The sequence below is a fragment of the Diadema antillarum genome, unplaced genomic scaffold, assembly GCF_040938485.1.
Source record: "Diadema antillarum isolate AM-2024a unplaced genomic scaffold, OU_Dant_1.0 seq00000171_RagTag, whole genome shotgun sequence".
Taxonomy (NCBI): Eukaryota; Metazoa; Echinodermata; class Echinoidea; order Diadematoida; family Diadematidae; genus Diadema; species Diadema antillarum.
In genome coordinates this window covers 246,223-271,219 of record NW_027271240.1, presented here as the reverse complement: position 1 = coordinate 271,219, position 24,997 = coordinate 246,223, and the positions used below count along the sequence as shown (strand labels likewise).

Below are 24,997 nucleotides of genomic sequence, written 5' to 3'. Positions count from 1 at the left end.
ATTTATAATTTTAATTACTTGTTTGTGTGACTCAACATTTCCATGAGCAGTCTTTCACAATGCTAGTCAGTGGTTCAATAGTAAAGCTCAAGTTTATCAATATCCCCACTCCCTCACCCCTCCACCTACTACTAAGTTGGTAAGCCATAGTTATAATACCAATGTTAATATGGTTGTTTGTGTGCTTGTTTGTCCAATTTACCCCCCAAAAGTGTCCCAGTTGTCCTTATGTATTCGGGTAAATGGGAGGGTTTGATACCCTTGATTTTTTTCTTTATCCCTGAAAATGATATGCATGTATATGACGACACCAAGACAGAGTATTTCATGTGTCTGAATGATATTTCTTTTGTGTCAGGCAAAAATTTTATTTAATGTATTTCTGCTCAACGTAATCCACAAATCATGTCCAATTTACCCCATTGTACCCAATGGGAACTTATCAGTGGGATATAGCTTGTCATAAGAGTTGAGGGTTTACAGACAATAATAATTGTTATACCCAATGCCATGCTTGAAATTTGTGCATGTCTTCATTTTATATTTTTCACCTAAACTTCTTCTGTCATGTCTATGTCTGCATTGTCCAGCCATCTGCAAAGTTTCTTCCCTAATTTTGCTATTATGAACATGACTCGGAAGTAGACAAATTTTGTCTCTCATTTTTGGGAGACTATAGAACTTTTGTACCGACATACAGTGACATAAATGTAATATACCTCCTCAACAGAATCAAATATGCAACATAACCTGGTCATTGTTTTTTTTGTTAATGATGTTCAAAAGATCTATTATATGTGCTACCTAAGTTGATTCAAAGCGTCTTTTATTATTTGTTGATTATCAACTGAGCAAAACAACACAACCAGATAATGCTAAAAGTTGCCATGGCATAGCATTTAATTGTTCAATCATGACAGTGGGTACAGGCCTCATTGCATGCTTGAGCACAATTTTGAACAGTGGCCATGTGACCATGATTATTATGCATATAAATTTGCATTATTCATTATCTTTTGATTATCACCTGAGCACAAAATGCTAGAATTTGCAGACCGCCATAGCATACCATTTAATTTATCAACCATGGTAGTGGGTCCATATCTTATTGCGTGTTTGGACACAATTATGAACATTGGCGATGTCAACCATGAATATTATGTACAAGTATTGGCATTATGATCACATTTTGACATACAATTCATGTAAAAAAAAAATAGTTGCAAGTCACAAGTATTGAATGCACTGTAGAATGGTATAATTTCAACTTCAGTTGAATTTTATTGCGTTTGAATGTCATTTATTGTCATTTATGAATACACAAAATTATAATTCTGTGTTGATATAATTACATAGTATTCATTTTTCATGTTCAGTCTGTTCTCTTGATATTCAAATAAAAAGAAAACTAGAAGCAGCTCTCATTTGTAATGTGCCTCTCTCAGTCATTTCAATGTACGTTTTGAATACCTCTTGATGGGGAGGGGGATTCATGCTCTTGTTGCTCACTTTCAAAATGCTTCCTCACCCAACATCTCGTAACCAAAGCTCACAATGCACATGTATAATAAAGTATGGCAGCAGTTGACCCCCCCCTTAAAAGAAATCATAATTAAGTAAGTAATGAAATCAATTAATAGAACCCCCCCCCCCTTATACATTTTCGCTGTCTTAATATATTCCCATTAGGTCCCCGTTGACCTAACCTCTATGCATCTAATCCCTCCCCCCCCAAAAAAAAAAATGGAAATAAAACAGACAAGTCAGAATGGAAGGGGTGGGGGTCATTGTACCCCACCATTGCAAAACCCTGGCTACGCCAATACTTATCCCCTCGCACAATCCCCCAGCCCTTTTAACAGCAAACTTGATTTATTCCTTGGCTTGACTGAGAGGGCGCCCTCCCATTTGACACACATCATAATATTATGTGAGTACACACAATCACACATACACACACACTCACACAGTAAAAGCACACTTGCTCTTACAAACAGTACATTTCGAGCGCTCCTCGAATTCCTGTTCACGGCTTACCGGCTCGAACTGCATGATGCACGAGTATGTGTGTGTGTGTGTGTGTGTGTGTGTGTGTGCGTGGTCCATGTGAGTGACTGACTACTAGTTGAATACACACTCTTTACGAATGGAGACTGTTTGTGAGGTGATTCATTTTACAATAATTATGCATTGTGAGGCGTTCACGTGTCGGCCCTCCATTTTCATGATTTGTATTTTCTGTCCCATACAGGGTATTCAAGGGATTGAGAAGGCATCATGAATATACCAAACAAATGTCTAGCGTTTATTTCTTTTCAATCAAACTTTGAGGAAGTCGACAAACGCTGAAATTTAGCAAGGGAATTTCCCGGGAAAAAATGGTCTAGCCCCTAAGTAAACTTCTCTTTCCCTCTCAAGGCCTTGCATTCAAATTCATCACAGAAACGAAGGAATAAGCTTTTAAATTTTCTGGAGCACCTGTCTGCACAAAGTAAACATGTACAAGCCTTGAAGGATTTATCATAAAAGACCACCAAAATATTGTCACAGGTACATTTTGCACTTACATACATACATGAATGCACATCCGTATTGTACGCCAACATTCGTGATATACTCTCAGCCATACCTTTCCTGACTGGCGACAGTAAGTTGTGCTAAACATTCCCCTTTCTCATCTTCCCCTTTTATAACCTGCCGCATCTTTCCGGGTCTCTCTCCTATTGTGTATTTTCAACATTTTAACATTAATTCAAACAGAGCCTAAGCGACGCCATACATTTTATGGTATTTCTAATGAGACAGTTGTCTACAGCCACACACACGCACACACACGTAATCATTTATATGTGCTAGTATATATATATATATATATATATATATATATATATATATTTATATATATATATTAATGCATCTTTACAAACCTTCTTCTGTAAAGAAATTAGAAGCCAATCATTGCTATTAGTAAGAAGGCTAGTGACTGTTGTTTCAGATTGTTCATGGCCGATCCAGGCGTGGACCCTGTTGGGGGGGGGGGGGGGGGGGGGGGGGGGACTAAACTAGGGTCCACTTTTCACATTTTTAAGTATACTTCTTGGAGAATGCACCATCAGATTTTAATTTTGTACCAAACTTGGAAGGTATTATCGCTGGTGTGGCAGAGTATATCGGTACATATGGGCGCCATTTCTGACAAGGGGCCCCCAGGGGCACAATGAATCCTGGGCGGGACTCCTTGGGCTCTTGTTTCTTTCCCGTGCTAGTTTTCCTGTGGGAGTATGCTGCACCCACAACATTATAAAAAACATGTTCGCTTCCAAGATTGAGATATTTCGATCTCAAGTACACACATATTGACCATGTTTTCACGTCTCTGTACTCTGCTGCTCTTGGGCTGACTCTGACGGCCGGTACCTGGGGTTCTGGGCCGCCAATAGCCTCCCATTGTCTCCGCTCCATATACCCATACAATAGCTGCATGTTGTTTATGTTGCTTCCTGGTGGACTTTTTAGCAATTACATGAACTTTGCCTTCTCAGATAATAATGACTTTTTGACGCAAAGGAATCCAATTTAGTTTTGGGTCGCATTAATAAAAGTCTTTTAACAATTTCCCCTCAATTTACAATCGCGAAAAATATAATATTGCGTATGCCAGTTTCCAGGGAATGTATTTGTGTCAGCCAAACAGAAAGAAAACAACAATAATATAAATTACATTTTCATTGTGTCCTTGATAGATAGGAATTCTACAGTTATGCTACCTTGAATAAGAACTTATTGTGACAGTGTTCTCTTTGCTAATAAGGTTTTATACAGATCAGTAATCCTAATTTGATATTACAGTGGGTAGAACATGTAGAATAAACTTCTTACTTAGAGGTGAGATGTTACGTCTGTATTCTTACATGCTATTATCTTAATCAAGAGGGCCGTCAAAGCAAAGATTTGTTGTTGTTGTTTTTTCAACGTATTCAAGAAGATAATCATCTATAATTATGTGCAGAAACATGGGCCAATTGTATCAACGCTTTCAACTTGGAGGTTTACCAATAAGATCTCCAGGAACTCTCCACATTGCATTATATTGATTTGTCAATATATCCACGCTTTACTTAATTCACCACAGGATTTTCCATCTGTAGTTCTTATGTAATTATACATAATTATCCATATACTGAAGTTACCTATATGGACAGTTTTACTATGGTAATATCGTGCATTCATACAACCCGTTACAATGTCTGCATTTACACTATGCGGCAGGAACTTGCTATCTGTCATTTACTTTTGAATGGAGATTATCAATTTGATGTCACAGCAATTGCATACAATGTGACAACGTCTCATTTGTAAAACTTTAATCAAATACTCGATTAAGTCTTGATACTTTGTCGATTGCATGAATTCACTTGCGTTTACATTCGTTAAAAAATATCAGCATTTTGATGATCTTCTCATTCACTTCAAAAATATATTATTTAGTAATTGTTGTGTGAGGACAGCATCATGGGGGAGGTAGTTCATAAGTGAAACCGGTATGATACTCTATCAGGGCCCTGTTTCATAAAGCTGTTCGTAAAGTTACGAACAACTTAAGAGCGACTGGTGATCAGTTTTGATGTGCTATACTTATCAGAATTTTCATGATTCAGCATAAGAACTGATCACCTGTCGCTCGTAAGTCGTTCGTAACTTTACGAACAGCTTTATGAAACACCCCCCAGGTCATTTACTCCCTGGTGTCTTTGACCAGCTTGGTCTTTGTCAAGAGACGGGTTTTGAGTGTCATGGTTACAAAGTTATTATGCTGCTATGGTGTCTGTCGTGTGAGTTCATATTGTATTATATTATATATTATGTACGTATGTATTTCATGCATAATATATATATATATATATATATATATATATATATATATATACATATATACACACACACACACACATATATATATATATATATATATATATATATATATATATATATAGATAGATAGAAAGATAGATAGATAGATAGATAGACACATGTTGATGAAAGGGAAAGGCTGTAATGCATCATTAGTGTCCAATAATATTTTAATATGGGTCGGAAACCCTGAAGAAGACCTTGGTGCAACCATAAAAAGTTGTTGGATGCTATTAATGGGTTACAATCTCTTCCTTTCATCATTTGTGTGATGGATCCAATGAGTGGACTAACCCCTCATTCTGTATATATATATACATACATACATTGTCATTGTAGATTTTGAAGAAGGACAATTAGCCCGAAAGCTCAATTAAAGGAGTTGCTACTCAACATCACAGCCAAGTCTCATGTGCAAGTTTTGCTGTCCTTGCACCGCCCCGCCATGTTCTGGTTTTGTCCATTGCTGTCACTATATATATATATATATATATATATATATATATATACATTCATAACCGTAACCCCCTTTCATTGAAGGCGAAATTCAATGGTACTCTTTGACAGAAAAAAAAATCAATGGAAAAAACAATGTGTTCACAATTATGTCCACTGCATGAAATGCACTCACAATCTTGCTACGTTAAAGCTTTAATTAATATCTTCAACAGGGTAGATTTGACATCTTTTGATCTCCTCAATACACTGTTGATCGCAATGCTATGTGTGCATGTGAGTATGCATGTATGTGTGTGCGTACTTATGTGTGATGTCATGATTTTAGGAAAAAAAAGAATCCGTTTGCCGTGTTACATTCTCTGAATATTTTGCATTTTCGCTTTAAAAAAAGAAGACTTAAAATATATTGCCCATATCATCACTCATTGTGTACATGCCCTGTATTCGTGCCCTTCGCCAAAATTAGGGCAGGAGTTCGGGGCAATGTCCCAATAGCTCACTTTTTGTTTTGTTTTCGTTTTGTTTGTTTGTTTGTTTATCTACGAAACGCGATACGCGTTGTGAAAGCATCCAGTACTTGGAAGTCACGATTTTTATTTCATGACACTGACCTACACACAACTTCGCACAGTCAAAGTTCCTTTTTTATAGATAGAATGAATCAAGGTTTTTAATAAAATGTTTTTCCAACTATCGAAACACTATTGAAGCAATAAACACACAAGACATGTCCTCTGTATTAAATAAAATTTTTAATTCTACTCTTTCAATCACTATTACCATCATCATAATCATACTAGTCTTGTCAAATTGGACTCGACATTAGGAAGACGTATGCACTGATAATGAACGATTGATAATATTTAGCGCAAAATTACGTAATATCATTTGTTTTCCCTTTCAACAGTGATGGGCGACACACAATTTCTAACTTAACGTGTCTCACAATCTCACGCAAAGTAAAACACAATAACAACAAAGAACTGATGTATAGCTATTGCAAAAGAATTGGCACTATTGCACACCTTTTAAAAGAAACAACCTTCAGCATATTATTATAAAATGTCTAATAAGGACAAACACCATCTATTCATAAGCATCTTCTAAAGCATGGATCCCTCCTTTTTTATTTTGAGAAAACCATTCTTTACGACAGTAATATTTCATCAATGTTAATCGTTTCTCGTCTGTTCGGTAAATTGGAAAATCGAGCATAATGTGGTAAAAGTTTGATAGGAAAGCTTGCTATGTACAATTCCTGATTAAAGTGAAACAAAGAACATTTCTGCTCAGTTTTATACCGTTGTCACATCTGAAGTCTAGATTCGAAAATATGCTAAATTTACCAAGGGATTTTTTTACGACAAGATACAGACATATTTAATCACTTGTCTAGTCTGAAGTGCTCAGTTTCTTCCTGTTATACATCGACAACTTTTATTGAACATCTACTTCCGAGATTATTTTTATCAACGGTATCGATTTTACCGTTACCTATCGGTGCAGTTGTCTCCGATAATTCTTGCGGATCCTCTCTCTCCATCCCATCGTCTACGGAGTGCTTTATTGTGGCGTCGGTTCCTTCAGTTTGCCGATCCACGGTGAAGATTACAGTTCTCTTACTGCTGTCGAATTCTCTTTGTGCATTCCCAATGCTGAAATGGTGATTGCTTTTTGTTTCCACGAAGTCTTGCCAAGCATGCACTCCTGTACCACTTATGTCGACTTTATTCTCGTTTGCACATATTTCTTCATGCCCTCTCGGAGGTTTCTCTATGTCGACTGAGTTTAGTCTGCGATTTGATGGGGTCTTACGACAACAATCTCTGGAGAATTGTGCGAATGTTCCTTCGGGACCTATGGTGTAGCAGAGCGATATAAACAGAAATGTTCCGTAAACCCAGCTCAGAGTCATAACAAGCATTAGAAAAGTTCCAAGCTGTAGATAGCTGAGTACCACGGAAGGCATCATCAACGCACCTGCAACAAACGTGGTGAGAGCCGCCAACGTAATAGCAGCACCGACAGAGCTCAGTGCGTATATTGAGCGCGACTCCTTGTCGGTCGCGGTTGCTTGGCGGTATGAGACTCCGTAGTGAATCGTGAAGTCCACTGAGAGACCAACGGCTAGCGATATGATTATAGACTCAAAGATATTAAGCTCCCAACCGAGAAGGACTACCGAGCCGACGACAACAAAGACGGCGCAAGCGATAGTGAACATGGCGTAGACAGTGACCAGGAAGTTTCGAATCGTCAACAGCAAGACGCAGGCAGCAATAGCTAGCGACAGGCCTATGGAGAGTGGGGTTCCAAGAGCTAGTCCACGCTGTAAATCGAAGAAGTAAAGTTGTCTTGTACCAGTACTGATAGACCATCCATTCCTCAGTCCCTCGGGAGCAGTTTCCATTTGATTCTCAACCCAGGTATTCATGTCCGACCAAAACTGGTCCATGGCAGCGTAGTCCTGGGATTCCTCTGTATTTGTCAAGAAATAAATGTTCATGGCAACAATGTTGTCATCTGCATCGAAGCGTAGTCCTGGAGATGTGTAATCACAGGTTGATAATTGGCATCGCACTTCATGATACAAGATGACGCATTGTCTGAAATTACTCGCAGAGTATGGAAAGTTTGTCTGGCCGCAGCAAGGGGAGAGGTCCCCTCCAGTCACAGGGTTTATACAGGGGCCTTCCATGAAGTCTCGAAAGGAATCCATGAAGCAATATTCAGACGTGGAATTCACTTCGCTGTTGTGAAAAGTGGAATTGCGGAAATCGGCACAAAGGTTGTACATCCACTCTTGGTGTGTTTCCGATGAAAGATTAAAGGTCTGATCCATGACTGTGATTCCCTTTGAATCTGGGTCCCAGTGGTTTCCGTTGTCCAATGGTTTTATGCCCCACACAAAGAACGCTGGCATGTAGTTGACGAGGTCACTTTCAAAGGCAAACGTTGGTCTGTATACCTGGTCGTACTGTTCCAGAATATGGCTGGTCCTGAATACTTGGAAGTGGGACTGAGATGGCAACCGTAAGCCTGGCGCAACGTACACAACACAGATGGCACCGATACCAAGTCCGGAGAGGATGATGATGCACAACAGTCGAAATTTGCTGATGATGATCGGCAAATACTCGAGGAAAAGCTTGTTGCCGGTCTTCGCGACGCCATTGTAAAGCTCCCCAACCGAAAACCAACATGTTAGGCATTTGTTGTCGGTCGCAGTTCTGTTTCCTGATTTATTGAGAAAATATTTGTCATGAATTACCACGGCTGCAGGTATCCAGGTCAGTGTGAGAATAAAGTTCACTAAGATGGCTGTGCCAGCGAAGACAGAGAAACAACGAATAGCAGTGATTGAATTAACAATGCCTGCGTAGAGAGCTGACGACGTGGTAAGACTAGTGACAAACATAGTGGCCGAGGCATGTCTGAGAGTCTCACGAAAAACGCTCTCTAGATTCTTGCCCCGATTTACAGTATTATTCTTCGTGAGTTTCCAGATGTCAACAAAGACAAAACAATCGTCGGCTCCGATGCCAATTATCAGTACAGTAGCCAGGATGTTAATGTAGGGGAAGAAAGGTAGTCTAAAAACGGTCTTATAGAGGAAGTAGGCAACGAGAATAGACATGAGCATGCCGACGATTGTCATTGATGTGATGAAGAATGAGCCTACGTAAATCCAAATGATGAGAACTACAAGTGCACATCCAACGCCGATGAAGACTGAGTCAGACAATATATACTCGCGGAAAAGATCGATCTTAAATCCCGCACCGATGGCGACAACACCTACCGCCTCACTGCTTAGGGATGAACCGCCCATATGATCATCATAGAAGGAGCGAGTTTGGTTGCTTGCGTAGTCGAGAGGAGGCAAAGCCATAGCAAATTGAAGATCAAAGCTTCCATCTGTCACAGACGTGAGGAAGTCGGCTGGAGTGAGATAATGGAGTATGATGTAAACCATAGAGCCATGAGATGAGCAGTTCGCTGGTAAATTAGTACAGTTGCGATCGTCCGCAAAACATCCTGCCGTGTAATTTTCGACACACTCTCCGAGCAGCTCTTGAACCAACAATACGTCTTCCTCATCTATATCCACACAGGAGTCCTTTCCAGTAATAAGAGCTGTAAGATGACCCAGTGACAAGGTCGGACAACAATCCCCATTTGTGTCTAGATGGTCACAAGTCTCGTTGAAAGTGTCTTGTGTGCGATAATTGTCATTGTCGTGTTGGCAAACAGCAATCATGGCGTCCTTTGTAAACATGCCCTGGTTTCCCGTTGACTTGTATACCATGCGAAGCCGATCTGAAACTGTAACGATTGGTATCAAGATTAAGGTCAAGCACGAATGATCCCAGGAATGATGAATTAGAATGAAATAGTGATTGATTTGTATACTCCAATCTGACATCTACCCAATAGTATAAATTCTTTCATCTTAAATGACAGTAGGCCTATACGCACAAATTTGATTTATCCCCTTGAAATAGAAGTACGCTTTGATTTGCTTTCTACCAGTATATCAGGGTTTAATGCTTTCGCCGTACATGATCATAGTAAGAATGTCATGTTTATTTCATATATATATATATATTATATATTATGATAAATTCTTTCATCTTAAATGACAGTAGGCCTATACGCACAAATTTGATTTATCCCCTTGAAATAGAAGTACGCTTTGATTTGCTTTCTACCAGTATATCAGGGTTTAATGCTTTCGCCGTACATGATCATAGTAAGAATGTCATGTTTATTTCATATATATATATATTATATATTATGTATATATATATATATCCTATACTATAATACTCGAAGTTGTTGTTGTTGTCGCGGCCTTATGTATTTCCTGTTTTATTTCGGCGTTGCTGGTTTCTCTATCTCCTTCCGAGCCGTCGGCTCCGGGCAGTTGCGACCGGTGCCGTCGGCCGCAGGAGAGTATCCTACATCGAATGGCGCGGCTTTCGTCCCCTCTCCGCCTCCGTGTCGACGTCGAGGACGAAAAAGAAAAATTAATTAGCAACATGCATAATGCATTTTTGTGCGTGACGAAAGAGCCGAGCGTTTCAATATTCACGGAACCTGCGCTGGCCTCCTGCTTTCTCGATCTTCCATCTTTTAGCTTGCAGAGACACTGGGGGATACTAAAGATGATGGTGCAGCGAAATCTCTGACATCTTCCGGCGGACGCGCACGCACACACACAATGTACCTCGCAGAACTCTCATACACACACTACACTGTGTGTATATAGTTCTGTGATGTACCTTTGCCTCCGCCTGTTACGTGTACTGAATGTATTGACGATGGTTACATACACGAATCTGTGTGTGCGTGATATGGACTACAAGGGCATTTACGTACAGTTCGCCATTATTGGCGTCCCCAAATGGAAACAACGAACGTTGGTTATGTAATTGTATTTTGCACAACTGCAGAATACTATGCAGCTCAGGTACGTCATTTAGTTTGCTCGCCGTTTGGGCTTAATTGCAGAATACCCCACCAATGCTTCGTATGTGTTGGCGAGCCAACGATCTACGATGTGAATTACCTAGACCTAGTTGGCGAGCCCACGGCCTACGATGTACTTCCCGTAACGTATGTGTGCATGCAATGCAAATTGCAGAATACCCGGACCCCGCACCTACATCGTTGGCGAGCCAACGATCTACGATGTGAATTACCTAGACCTTCTAGTTGGCGAGCCAACGACCTACGATGTACCGGATGTACTTCCCGTAAGATATTGTGTGCATACCACCTACCAAAGACTACTGAACTACTGGTATAATCCCCACAGAATTATAGACCGATTCAATTTCGATGACCTATTCACCTACCGCCGCTAGCGGCGCTATAACGGTCGCCATAACTGGGGGCCAACGGGGGCTTCCGCGAGCTAGCTACCCAGCGAGTTGCACTTGCAGCTAGCAGCCTAGCGTACCCATCGCGCATAGTTAGCCGGGCCTGGCCGCTGCGCCGCGGCCGGCGACCGCCGGCGCCGCGCTAATATTGTGATTGTTTACTCACAGTGTAAAAGTCATTCAGTGGCTTTTAATGACCTTCTTTTGGACAAATTGAGTGATTCAGACATATTGATCTACTTTGAAAGCTTCAAAGGAAGGATCAGGAAAACACATCGTGCAGTTGTTGGGTACACAAATAACAGAAAAATGGAAATGGAAACTGCACGGCAGTGTGTGAAATTCAGACACCACTGACGCATGATAAATTAAGGCAAAATTAAAGACAATTAAGTGAAATACAACGGTATAAAAATGCACAGATTTCGAAACAAACGATGTCTACTAGATTCTCTATTTAATTAGGTTATCACTGCATATTCGTAAAATATGTTGTTCATCTTAGAAGACAAGTTTAGATCAAAGATCAAAGAATTTGATATTCACTGATTTTTTTTATTATTTTTTTTTAAAACAAATCCTTGGTGTCCTACTTGCCAAAGTTAGAATACACTTCCTGGCTAGACTTTATTATTATGACAAACATTTTACAGCCTACACTACAGCTAAATAAATGTTTCAAGATGCGTTAAATTCTTATATTGTTTGCACTTCTTCAATGTTCAGCACTGAATTAACCATAGGCCTATTCAATTTTGGCCTGGAACTCTGAATTTGACTTTTGATAAAGTGATACTTATAAATATTAAACCATGGATGGTGGCAAACATCCGTTTCATAATCATACTAAGAAAGTATGATTTAAAAATCACTTTTGTAGATTATATTAGGCGTTAGCGTGATGTTATGCAAGGTTACTTAGACTTAAAACAGTAGAAGTTTTGGTTGTAGACATCAGGCGACGTAGTCGTTTCGTAAGTTTAGGCATAATTATATACGGCCTATCAGAAACGCCTAGATTTATATTCCGTTTGGTTTGCTCAGTTAGGCTTGCCTGAAGTTATCGACAACCGTCGTGTAGGGTTCTAGAAGTCAATAGGTCTAGATCTAGTCTGGACTCTTGCCTAGATTTCTAGACAAGATCTAACGTTAGACAGATTGTACCCTGCTGGCCCGACACTCCCGAGTAAAGCCTAGCCTGCCCTATAATTAGGTTAAGTTAACTGATAGCTTGCAATTTATTGCGCCATATCTAGCTCAAGATTCTTATTCATTATTTGTATTTAATTATATCAGTTAACTTGTCAACAGCCTAGGCTTATTAGCAAGACGTCTGCCTGCGCCTAGCAATAATTCTCCCCAGCGGTTTTTATTCTCTTCCACAAATGTGAATCTACGGGGCTTACACGCGAGTACCCAAGTCATCGCCAAAGAAATAGTCTACAAACATTCACGGATCGTGCCGATATTTACCTTGAAATTCAAGTTTTGGCTACAGCCGTATGTCATCTACCCATTCGCTCATAGTCGGTATAAGTTGTTTAATTAATTAATTTTTTTTTAATTAGCTAGCGAAAAAAAAAGTAGACTCTTGTTGTCACAAAGCCAGATGCGTCGATCGCTGCCAGCGCCAGAGATAGCTAGCTGGCCGGCTAGCGCCGGGTGGTAAAAACACTGGCTGCCGCTGGCACCCTTGCTACGCACGCAGGGCGCTTGCCGACCCAGCCTGTTTGGCCCCCAGTTATGGCGTCGCCTTAAGAGGGCGCACTTCCATGAACAGTCGCTTGAATCGGTCTATACTGAGTAATATACATCGTTGGCGAGCCAACGATCTACGATGTGCTTCCCTTTACCTGGCGAGTCAACGACCTACGAATACGATGAGAATTACTTAGTTGGCGAGCCAACGGCCTACGATGTATGTTGTTGTTATTTTCATTTTTTTTTTTTGGCGTGTATCATTCATTTATGAATATTTACGAATATTTACTTCTGTGTACATGTAGTCTGGCTTCCAGACCCTCTGCCCATACTATTTCCTATCCATGATATTGACGCCCTCAACGTCGAAAACTAGTATAGTTTAAGTTGATTTTCTCGCGCAGAGGAAGTCTGGCTTCCAGACCCTCTGCCCATACTATTTCCTATCCATGATATTGACGCCCTCAACGTCGAAAACTAGTATAGTTTAAGTTGATTTTCTCGCGCAGAGTTGCCTTCGGCAAAGGCGGCGACTTCGTCGCGGGGCGGCGACTTTGTCGCCGCGAAGTCCAGTTGGCAAAGGGTCTGGAAACCAGACTAGTGTACATGCCACCTACAAAATATACATATAGGCCTACTACCACTAGCTGTTGTACTTGTACATCGTTGGCGAGCCAACGATCTACTGAAGGACGATGTGCATGCTGCTATAGACAGCTATTTACGGTGCTGGCAGTGACGTCATAGATGCGTCGTTGAACATCGTTGGTTCGTTGGCAGCTATTTTATAGTAATCCTTTCTACTTCACATCGTAGGTCGTTGGCTTACTTTTTTAACACGCTCTCGTCCGCGTCGTGCGGGGTATACAGTGCAGGGTAAGAGTATACCCCACACAAAATATAATTTTGTATCGTTGGCGAGCCAAAGGCCTACGAGTACGATATACTTGATTTGATTTATTTGATTTATTTATTCTCGGTATGCCATTTTTTTTTCCAAATACATAAACTTTCTGCAATTTCATTAACAAAGTACAAAATACCAGTAGTATACTTTATACAATTTTCATCATTTTCATCAATTATGCAATACATCTGTAGTATAATTACATGAGAAACATGTTAAGAATTTGCATACAGAACGATTGCCAATAATAAGCACAACACTTGACTGTTTGGCAACTGATAACAAATAACATTTTAGTGAAGAAAAACAAGAGGGTCCAACAGGATGCTCGTGGAATAAGGGTTAGGGAGAGGGAGAGAGAGAGAGGGAGATAGAGAGAGAAGAAGAAGAAGAAGAAGAAGAAGAAGAAGAAAGGAAGGGGAGGAGATGATAAAAACCTCCGGATACTAGTCTCGCCAGATCAACTCGACATACCTCTATACCTAGACACATACATACATGCACATACTGTATTTATACTAATAAATTACAGTGATGTATTCACATAATAAGTGTTGCTTTTGTCTTGTAAAAGTTACATTGAATGAGAAAGAGAGAAAAAGAGAAGAAGACAAAAAGCAATCATCTACATACACAGCATAAATTTCTACGTGCCCTTTCAGGGCATGACGTTATATTGAACTATGATTCGCCCGACATAACATGTATAATGAACAACAGAGAAGGAATGAATCCCAGTGGATCAGAGGAGCACTGTGTACTGCAGGTGGATCCGCACGTCCCGGAACGTGTTTGCACGCATGCCACCTACTATCACAATAACTTCACTACGTTGTAGTACTTGTACATCGTTGGCGAGCCAACGATCTACGATGTGCTTCCCTTTGCCTGACGAGCCATAGACCTACGACGTGAATTAAATAGTTGCAGCCTGGTTGCAGCGAACCAACGACTTACAGGCTAAGGCCCTCTCGCTGTTTAATGGGCAAGCGAAGCGAGCCCAGCCGAGCGCGACAGTAACCCCCCTCAGCTGGGCTCTCTTCACCATAGTGAGAGGGCCTTGACAAAAGGCTAGTAATTAGCTAAGAGCGCCATTCCCCAGCTCACGCCTTTATACGTTACGTAACTCAATCACATAATGGCCAATATCTCCACAGTATGTGTGTGTACTTTAATGATAGTAACTGGAATGACTGTATTATATACACTGTAACTCGTGTAACTTTGTAATTGCAAAAAGTATGACTTTATGTTTTCTTCTTCATAAAGATTCATTGTTTATACATGTTAATGCTTTGTAGGATATTATTGATTTTTTTTTATTATTCATAGTGAAATAATTATTTCCATTGTCATACCATATACCCGAGGATTTCTTTAAAAAAAAAAGCGAACATCACAACTCACTCACTCACTTAGAACCTAAGAATATTGATTGTGTTAGTTTACAAGATATTTTTATTTCATGTAATGTGTTGTAATGTATTATGTGCTCTTAAAGGGGAAGGCTAGTAACTGATCAGTGGGAATCAGTAGGAATGCTGGAGGATGATTGTTCCAATCCTTGTGGGATTCATTTAAGAGTACACTATATATTTATTCTTGTGTGAAAATTATTTGCTTCATAATGGTCTCATATTCAAGTAATGTGCAGTTTAATGTTTCCAGGTAAGCGTCCCTGGTCAGTGACGGGGCATTAATCTGCACATTACTTGAATATGAGACCGTTCTGAAGCAAATAATTTTCACACAACAGTAGATATATAATGTACTCTTAAATAAATCCCACAAGGATTGTAACAATCATCCCTCAGCATTCCCACTGATTCCCACTGATCGGTTACTAGCCATCCCCTTTAAAGTTTTCAGTGATGAAATAAATATGATAATTGTTTTTTTTTTACCCTCATACCATTTATCGGAGTATTTATTCTAACACAAACATCAAAGCAGCAAGTCAGGCACTCAAAGTATTATTGTACTTATAACCTCAAATCATTGACTGGTTTGCAATACATATTTGTTTCATGGAATGGGTTTGTGGGACTGTATTATGTTTTCTTAAAGTTTTTACTTCTGAATGTATGACTATAATTGTCATATCTTCCTCACTATCAAGTGTCATACCATATGCTAGAATATTTGGAAGCCGATCAACATTTAACACAACATCAAACATCAAGTCACTCACACAGATTACGGTACTTATGACCTAAAATGATTGATTTTGTTATTCTGTATTGTCTTTTTCTTCTTGAAACACAAAAATCTTAATGCTACCAGTCACTCACTCATTTAAAGTATTCATATGACCCGGAATGATTGAAAAAAAAAAACATCACATAATAGTGTTACAATTCTCTTCTTTAATAGAATATCTAATTAATTTACAAATGTACATACATAAGCAAGATGTTTTGAAACTTGAGATATGATTCTATATTTACATATGAGTGTATATATGCTTGTACATAACCAAGATTTGTTCAAAATTTAAGACATAATACTAAAAAGTTAAGCTCAAAGTAATGATATATTCATACATTAACTTTCTGACATATCTGCAGGTTTCAATATACATGTTTGTATATATTTAACCTTTTCAACATATTCACATATTTAAATATACATACATGTCATTATATTTACATATTTACATGTACAACAATGACATGCTTCGAACAAGAGACGTGATTCCATATTTCCATATACACATATGCATTAATGATTTTTTCAAATTTTAAGACATGATTCTATAATTGAGCTCAAAGTAATGTACAGTCAAATGTATGTATTAGCATTCTGACATGTCTACATGTAGGTTTGGATATTCGCTTTACCTGTTTCGTTAACATAATTTAGAGCACAGCTATTCGTTATTAGATCAAAGTATATGTATTTCCGCGAAAATCCTGAGTGACATGCCAAAACCGATATTACATTTACCACTTTATTCCATGAAAAAAATGAAATTTTAAAAAAAAATCTTTCTATAACCGTCAAAAGTTGTTTTGAAAATTAATTGTTTGCATTTATGTTTAAACCTATATGGCTGCATAATACCTATATGTTATAAAATAACACTTTTTATTTTCATGTCTATGCAACTTTTAACACGAATGAAGATATATTTTTGAAAACGGAATAAAAAGGTAATATACAAGCACTTCAAAATTATGGTTTATGAAATCAATTCAGAACGGGGCTATGTAAAATTTATTCGAAATGTATAGATTTAACAACACTTAAATGAAACGAAATTGGCATTTAAGGAACCTTTCAAAACAAATTCTATATATCGTGCTCATATACTGTTGTAATAGTATACTCATATTGTTATCAAATAAAAAAACGCGTATAATATGCATTTGGAAACCCTGATTGGATATATTTCAAAATCAAACAGAAAATGACATAACGAATGTCATCCAAACGTAGGTAAGAATGCATTTTGAAGTAGAAAAACCCCAAAAAGTTAACGTAGTATTGGCGAACCTTATACAATTTAACAGACAATCAACTTGGTGTGTTTGAAAGCAATTAAACTTTAATTGAATCGATGATATACGAGATGAACCCTATGAAGGCAGTTTTCTTTCAGTTCTTCATTTGCTCATATATAGATAATTTTGACTCCATACTCTTTCCACTTGCAACTAAAACATTTTTCATGTTAGCAGTCACGCAGGATGGAATCTTCTTCAGCAACTTATTGCGTTGAGAAAAAAAAAATTAACATGACACTGAATCGATGATATACTAGATGAATGATGAACCCTATGAAGGGAGTTATTCTTTCAGGTCTTCATTTACTCAGTTAAGATTGACTCCTTACTCTTTCCACTTGCAACGAGCGCACTCCTCATGTTACCAGTCACGCAGGATGGAATTTTCTTCAGGTACGCTGCGCTGTAATCCTCTCTGCTCAGCAGGTCGAAATTGTCCCAGTCGATGGCCTCGGGGTCGCGCTTGACAAATACAACTGAAGACTTGCTGCGTGATCCACTGCGAATCGACGTCACCTCCCCGACGTCCTTCAGGTCCGACAGCGCCCTGGAAAACTCGGCGCCGCTTACGCTCCTCATGGACTTGGTGCACGTAGATTTGAAGGAACGGTAGGTTAGCACGCTCCCCGGTGTTCTCGCAACAGCGGCAGCAACGGTGGTTGGTGTTGGTTGCTCTTTTGGCGGAGTGGTCACTTGGGCAGTCAGATCTCGAAGTTCCTGGAAACATTGAAATAAAAAAAAAGAATGATTAGATAAGTTTCATTATTACCTGCTTTAACTGAAATTGAAACAGTACTATCAGCAACATATTTCAATTAAATTGAAAAATCAATAAATTACAGAAAAAATAATTATATTTACGAAATAATCACCTGCTATATAGGCAAAGAACTTTTTAGTGTTGATAGTGTTTATATATATAAGAGCAATTTAACTTGAAAAATAATTTTACGATCACCTTGCAGACATCGATTATTGGTATTTTGTCCATTTGTCAAATCAATTCATATGCTTTTATATTATCAGAAATAAAATGAAATGTTAAAGTCATGACTTAATTCAATCAATAAAAAGTAAACATTTCCAGGTATCATTAAGTTTTTAAAATTGCGTGATATCTGCAATATATTTACATAATCGTTTAGGTTACGATATATTACTTACCGTAAGAAAAGTCTCTTTCTGTCCCTCAACGTAATCGACGAACTTCTGAGCTGCCACGAGGCTTTCCATGCCGATCACGTAGTCCGGTGAAGCAGGCGCAACTCCACTGAGCAGGTTCTCGATCACCGATGTCAGGACGTGGATTGGTGCAGCCAGCCGAACGATGAGGTCAAACTTCTTGGTCTGTGGTGGCGTCAGTCCTTCAACAATGGCCTGGTTGATTGATTCTATGTACTGTTCGTTCAGCTTTTCAAGTTCCTCTTCACATTCTTGTGTGAAAGAGTACTCCACTCCTTTTTCGTGAAGGTTCTCCACGATCTGCAGAACATGTGTGATTGTCGGCGATCCACGGTCGAGGAGACGACGGCGTGCTTCTCGCGTATCGCTAGGAAACGGTCGCAGACAGTCTGGGAAGTGGATTAAGAGTCTCTCGATCATGCCGCTTCCTGTATCGAGAGCGGTCAGTAGGTGGGCTGCTGGTCCTGGTTGCGTTGCACCCAGGATGGAGAATGCACGTCCAGCTTCTATTTCTCGCTTGCTTTGAGTCGCGTATGTGTTCGAGACTTTCTCACCACTGAATAAGTGGCACAGAGTGGCGATATCCCCGGTTGCATTGTCTCCGTCGTTCTTGGCCATCTTCAGGAGAACATCGTGTATTTCGCTGGACACCATCATACCATTTCCCTGCGATAGACGCGTGAAAAGTCCAGCTGACGTAGCCTTGCCGATGATGAGGGAGTTCGCGTCATCTCGTGCAGTTGCTACTGCATGGAGAGGGTCCGTGGTTCCCACTCGAATGGCCTGGGACTTCCCAGTCGAGGGAGGTCCTACGAAGACAATGTACATGTTGGCGTTTGTCGACATCCCGTTGTATTTGATCGAGGATCTTTCCGAGATGAGGTACGCTGTTGTTGCTAATACGCTGTCTACTAGATACCCCTCACATGTACTAATTGCCAATGCATTATCTCTTAAATAGCTCCTTACCCCCGCGGAGAACATACTGCTGTAATCAAAGGGTGATGCTCTCAGTCTTGCATGGAGGTTCGCCCACGTCTTGCAATTCTGCCTGGCCACTGCGGTCATGCGAGACATGATGAAGAAATGAAATCTTGTAGCGAAAATATAAAAAGTAAACTGTGGAGATAAATGAAGAGTAATCTATGAAGCGAATGATAACACTTATCCTCAGCACTCCTATTTATATACCCTATCTCCATGAAGTTCAATGAAAAGTTGTATAGCTTTGATCTCACGGTAACACCGCGACCTTTTGTTCGAGGATTACTGTAGAACGGTGATCAAAGGTAGATTACCATATAACCAATGTCTCTTAATCTCACGGTCAATTAACACCGCGGCCTTTTGTTCCATGATTGCTGTAGAACGGTAAGCCAATTTCTTGGAGTGAAAGGCATATAGGTCAAGGTCAAGGTGAAGTTAAGCCAAGGCAAATTACCAAATTATTAACCAATTGTCTTTTGTGTTTCAAGACTAGCACTAGACTTAAATGGCGATTCGATCGCCATCATGTCATCTAAACATATAAAATACTTTTGTACGTTCCTTTTTGTATCTCATAAGAGTACATCACTTAGTGTCAGAGTTACCGGCAAATGAAAATACTCGCGGAAATCTTCAGTCCTTAACATCTTCAAGAAGCTACATCTTATTATTGGTTCCATGAGGTGGTTAAAACAATACATACTAAGAAAGGTACTGATGATGTTGTATTACAGTCTCTGATTGAATTAATATTGTCTATTCATCAGAATATTATCGCGCCTTTTACGAGACAATGACACATCATTAGAATAAACAAAAGGACGGGGAGAAAGGAGTGAGAAAGAGAGCGTATGTATGAGTGTGTCTGTGTGTGTGTGTGTGTGTGTGTGTGTGCGTGCGTTCACACGCGTTTGTGTCTATGTGACGACACTATTATTGTCGAACTCACCCAATCCATGATTTTGTAACTCTTTAATCCAATTAGGACATTCCATCAGAAATATATTTGAAAAAAATGCTTAAAATGATAAAATTGTTTAATGACATGAAATTCGTACGGCTTTCCAAATAGATTTCATGAACCCCTTATGAATCCCAAATAACATTGCATGACAATTACTTATGTTCAGATGTAATTCACTTTACGTGCCTATACCGCATTGTCTGTTTGAATTCATATTGCACACTCGTCTGAATATTACCGTTCCCTTAACAAAATATTGCCATATAAATGGCATATACACAGAGGAAGGGGAGAGAAAGAAGAAGGAATAAGATAGAGATAATATGTATGCGTGTGTGTGTGTGTTTTTCTGTATGAGTGTGATTGTAATCTCTGTTTGAGAACAGACTGTCACATGACTTTTACCTGTTCCAGGTGTTTTATTGTTTATAACATGGCTAAAGTTTAATCGGCTGGGATACGTAATTAATCACAAAATTACAGCTGCGTGTCGTACCAACTCTCAAAACAAAGGACGGATTGGCATCTTTAATCCTCCTTTTGTTCAAAAGTTCAACTACCTTATGGCGCAGTAAAGAGTTTACATTTTTAGTTCCTTCCTTTGCAGGTATTGTTTTAACTGCTTCATGCAACCAATATTATTTGTGGATTTAAGGGAGACTATGTGTGCGTGTGTGTGTGTGAATATGTGTTTGAGTGTGTGTGAGCGCGCACGCTTAAAAAAGTATGTGCAACTACAATACGATTGTGGAACTCACTTAATTCATGATTTTGTAACCTTTCAAGTTGGATACAAGTTGGTCATCTTCTGAGCGTGAGAACAGACTGTCACATGACCTTTTCAAATCGTGTCTAAGTTAACTTCCGTTGAAAGGAGGAAGGGGGTGGGATAAAACGTGTTCAGAGAGTGTAATATGATGTTCCAATATGTTTGCCAAACAATGGATCAAGCATTATTGATTACATAAAGCAGTTAAAACAATACCTACCAAGGTGCTGATGATGTAATATAACAATCTCATATTGTCACACGTTATCTATATATACGGTCTAGTAATCGTCTAGAAAAAGAAAAGATGATTTTTCGTGAAATTTGATAGATAGCATCTTTAAAATGATAATGATCTTATTTTGTTACAATGAACCCCATCTTCCACCCACCGTCGTTGTACGTTGAGCCACTCCCAACTCCACCCCCCCCCCCCCGCCCTAAAAATAAAGGAGGGGGGGGGGAGGTTACAGCCTACTCTTCTACTTTTGTCCAACCGATAAAGATTAATTGCAGGGGCCGTGGAGCGTTTTACAGTGTGTGTGTGTGTGTGTGCGTGTGTGTGTGTGTGTGTGTGTGCGTGTGTGTGTGTGTGTGTGTCTATGTGGGGGGGGGGGGGGGGGGGGGATAAAGTCATCCCAACCCTCGCTTAGACGCACCGGCGTAGCCAAAAAGAGATCGTGGGGGTTGGTTACTTATGTGAAGGAGCAATTTGATAGTGTCATTTTTTTTTTTTGGGGGGGGGGGGGGGAAGAGTTGAAGCTGCAGAGTTCTTACAGTCGTATGATGTTTTTTTAATTCTTTTTCTAAGTGAAAATGATAGAGCTAAGTTATGGCTATGAAAAATTCTATAACTGAAATTTCAGGTTTGATTATGACGGATTCAACCATATTGTGATCGGGAAATGGGGACCAGGGGAAAGAAGTGTAGATATCCACTATGTACTCCTGATTAAAAACCTAATAAAATAACTTCTAATCAAACGGGACCCACCTTTTAAGATACATTTGTTTTTTAACAGCTTAGTTTTTGGATGTTTTAGCAGTTACAAAATCGATTATCAACTTATAGATTTTGAATTCCTCTTGAAGTGGTCTGTTCTCTTTTGGTAGTGGCTTATTGGTATCTCACAGATGGAGCAAAATGGTGAAATTGTTACAAGCAAGAGTGTTATCAAATCTATGTTCACAATTTGTTGATGTATGTGATGTACGAAACTGAGCGTTTTCTTTATTACATGTATAAGGATGACCACCTGTTGTGACAGTTGTACTGAAGGTGATAATGTCTTAGATGTTTTGTTAGTCTTCGACATTATCAAAATACATTAATTTGGTTTGCTTTGTGATATGGTACATTTCTGAGAATGTTTTATTTGTGTATTTTTACACATTTTTTTACGCGTACGCACGTACACACAGACTTACACACACACACACGCACACACAGACTTCTTATCTTCCTTCTTTCTCTCTCCATCTGTTTTTATACTAAGAATGTAACGTTGATTTATAAAGGGAACGGTAATTCAGATTAGCGAACAGTATGACTTAAATCAGACAAGGAGAGGTGTACACAAAAATGAATTCGTCTAAAAATATGTAAGCGTATAAGTAATTGTTCTGTGGGATTCGTAAGGGTTCATGAATGATATTTAACAAGCACTACAAATGTCATATAAAAACACTTTCACCAGTTTAAATATTCTTTTTGATGATATAAACGTTGCATGATCTGAACAATGCATGATTTTATAATGAATTAAAGTTGACTGTAATTTTCACCCAAAGCCGAATACGATTTGGGGGGGGGGGGGGGAGGGTTGAAGCAGCAGAGTCCCAAAAGTTTGGAGTTTCTTCTTCTTCTGTCGAATAAAAAAAAAAGAATCTGAATTATTGTTATGATGTCTTTCGTGTGTTAAATTCATATTTCATTATGGCGAATTCAGAAATATCGTACTCAGAGAGAAAGGACCTAGCTCTCTAGACGATCCATTGTTTGACAAACTAATTGGAACATCATTTCTGTTTATTTTCTCTTTCCCTACCTTCCTCTCTCTCTTTCTGTACATAACACACACCACATACGCACACACACACTCCCACTCCCACACACGTTTTTAATCTCACTTTTCTCCTCCTTTCAGTGTTAATAAACTTACATACGATTTAACAAGGTCATGTGATAGTCTTTTCTAACGCTCATAAGATAACCAACTTGTATCCAATTAAAGAGTTACAAAACTATGGATTAAGTGAGTTCGATTTAACAAGGTCGTGGCAGTCTGTTCTCACGCTCAGAAGATTACCAATTACTATGTATCCAATTAAAGAGTTAAAAAGATATGGATTAAGTGATTTCGCAATCGAACTTTGTTTTAAATCACACATACACATGTGCCCACGTACACAAACAAGCACCCACACACACACACACACATTTCTTCCTCCTTCTGTTTATATGCTATTAATTTGGCAATATGTTGTAAAGTTAGCTTTAATATTCTGCCGAATTCATTCTGTAAATTCAATCATATGATGAGGTATATTACCTTACATAAAAATGAATGACAATGTACATCTGAACATCAGTAACTGTCAGGCAATGTTATTTGGGATTCAAAAGGGGTTTCCGAAAGCTGTTTTGAAAGCACTAAGAAATTCAAAGAATTAAACAATATCATTTCATTCTTTTATATTTCTGATTGAATGTCTTGGAATAAAGAGTTACAAAATCATGGATTGAGTCAGCTCACAATAATAGCGTTGTCACATAGACACAAACGCGTGCGAACGCACACACACGCATACACATTCATACTTTCCTCTCTCTTATCATCATTTTTTTCTCCCCTCCTTTTGTTTATGCTAATGATGTGGCATTGTCTTGTAAAAGGCGCAAAAATATTCTGATGAGTTCACAATATGAATTCAATCAGAAGCTCTTTGATCAAACTATGCGGTAGGTAAATTAAAATGAATTACATCTGAAAATGAGTAAATGTAAAGCAATGTCGTTTGGATTCGTAAGGGGATTCATAAAGCTTTTCTACAATTTATACAAAGGTCATAGAACTAAACATTATCACTAGTTTAAATATCTTCTTCTATTTTTGATAGAATGTCTAAGATGTCATAAACCGTCGTATTGTATGATTTGAAAAAAAAATTGTGGTAAAAATCAACAATAATTGATTTCATAAAGCAGTTAAAAACAATACATACCAAAAAAGGAAATGATGATGGTGTATAACAATCTCATATTCCGACACGTTATCTATATATCCGGTCTGGTAATCCTCTTAAAAATCAAAGACGATTTCCATGAAAATTGATAGATAGCATTTTCATTTAATGATTATGATCTCATTTAGTTAATGAGCCCCACTTTCCATACACCGTCGATTACGTTGTTATTGACACTGATGAGCCTATCACAACCCCACCCACCGCCATAGATATAAATGAGGGGTGGGGAGGGGGATAACAGCCTGAAAGTCCTTAAAATCTGTATTTATTAAATCTCCTTTTGCCGAACCGAAAAAATAAAGATCAGTATGCAGGCTGGGCCGTGGAACGTTTAACAGTGTGTGTGTGTTTGTGTGTGTGGGGGGGGGGGGGGGGGAGGGGGAGGGCAAGGTCATGCCCACCCCCGCTTAGACGCCCCGGCGTGGCCAGAAATGATCGTGGGGATCGGTTACTTTGTGAAGGAACAATTTGATGCAT

At 39.0% G+C, this 24,997-nt stretch overlaps 1 protein-coding gene across 1 annotated transcript; it reads right to left on the bottom strand.

Annotated features, from left to right (window-relative positions):
• Positions 1-6,790: 6,790 nt before the first annotated feature.
• On the bottom strand, positions 6,791-19,628 carry LOC139728286 (protein dispatched homolog 1-like). The gene is made up of 3 exons (XM_071639238.1): positions 18,534-19,628; positions 17,699-18,086; positions 6,791-9,696 (listed from the first exon to the last, which is right to left on the bottom strand). Exons 1-3 carry the CDS (start codon positions 19,626-19,628, stop codon positions 6,791-6,793), a joined length of 4,389 nt encoding a protein of 1,462 aa, XP_071495339.1.
• Between the last annotated feature and the right edge of the window lie 5,369 nt (positions 19,629-24,997).

Coding starts and splice junctions, on each gene's coding strand:
- LOC139728286 (XM_071639238.1), bottom strand. CDS start 19,628: ATGTCTCGCATGACCGCAGTGGCCAGGCAGAATTGCAAGACGTGGGCG. Junction 18,087..18,533: donor AGAAAGAGACTTTTCTTACG/GTAAGTAATATA, acceptor CAATGTTTCCAG/GAACTTCGAGATCTGACTGC. Junction 9,697..17,698: donor GCTCGTTGCAAGTGGAAAGA/GTAAGGAGTCAA, acceptor CAATCGTTACAG/TTTCAGATCGGCTTCGCATG.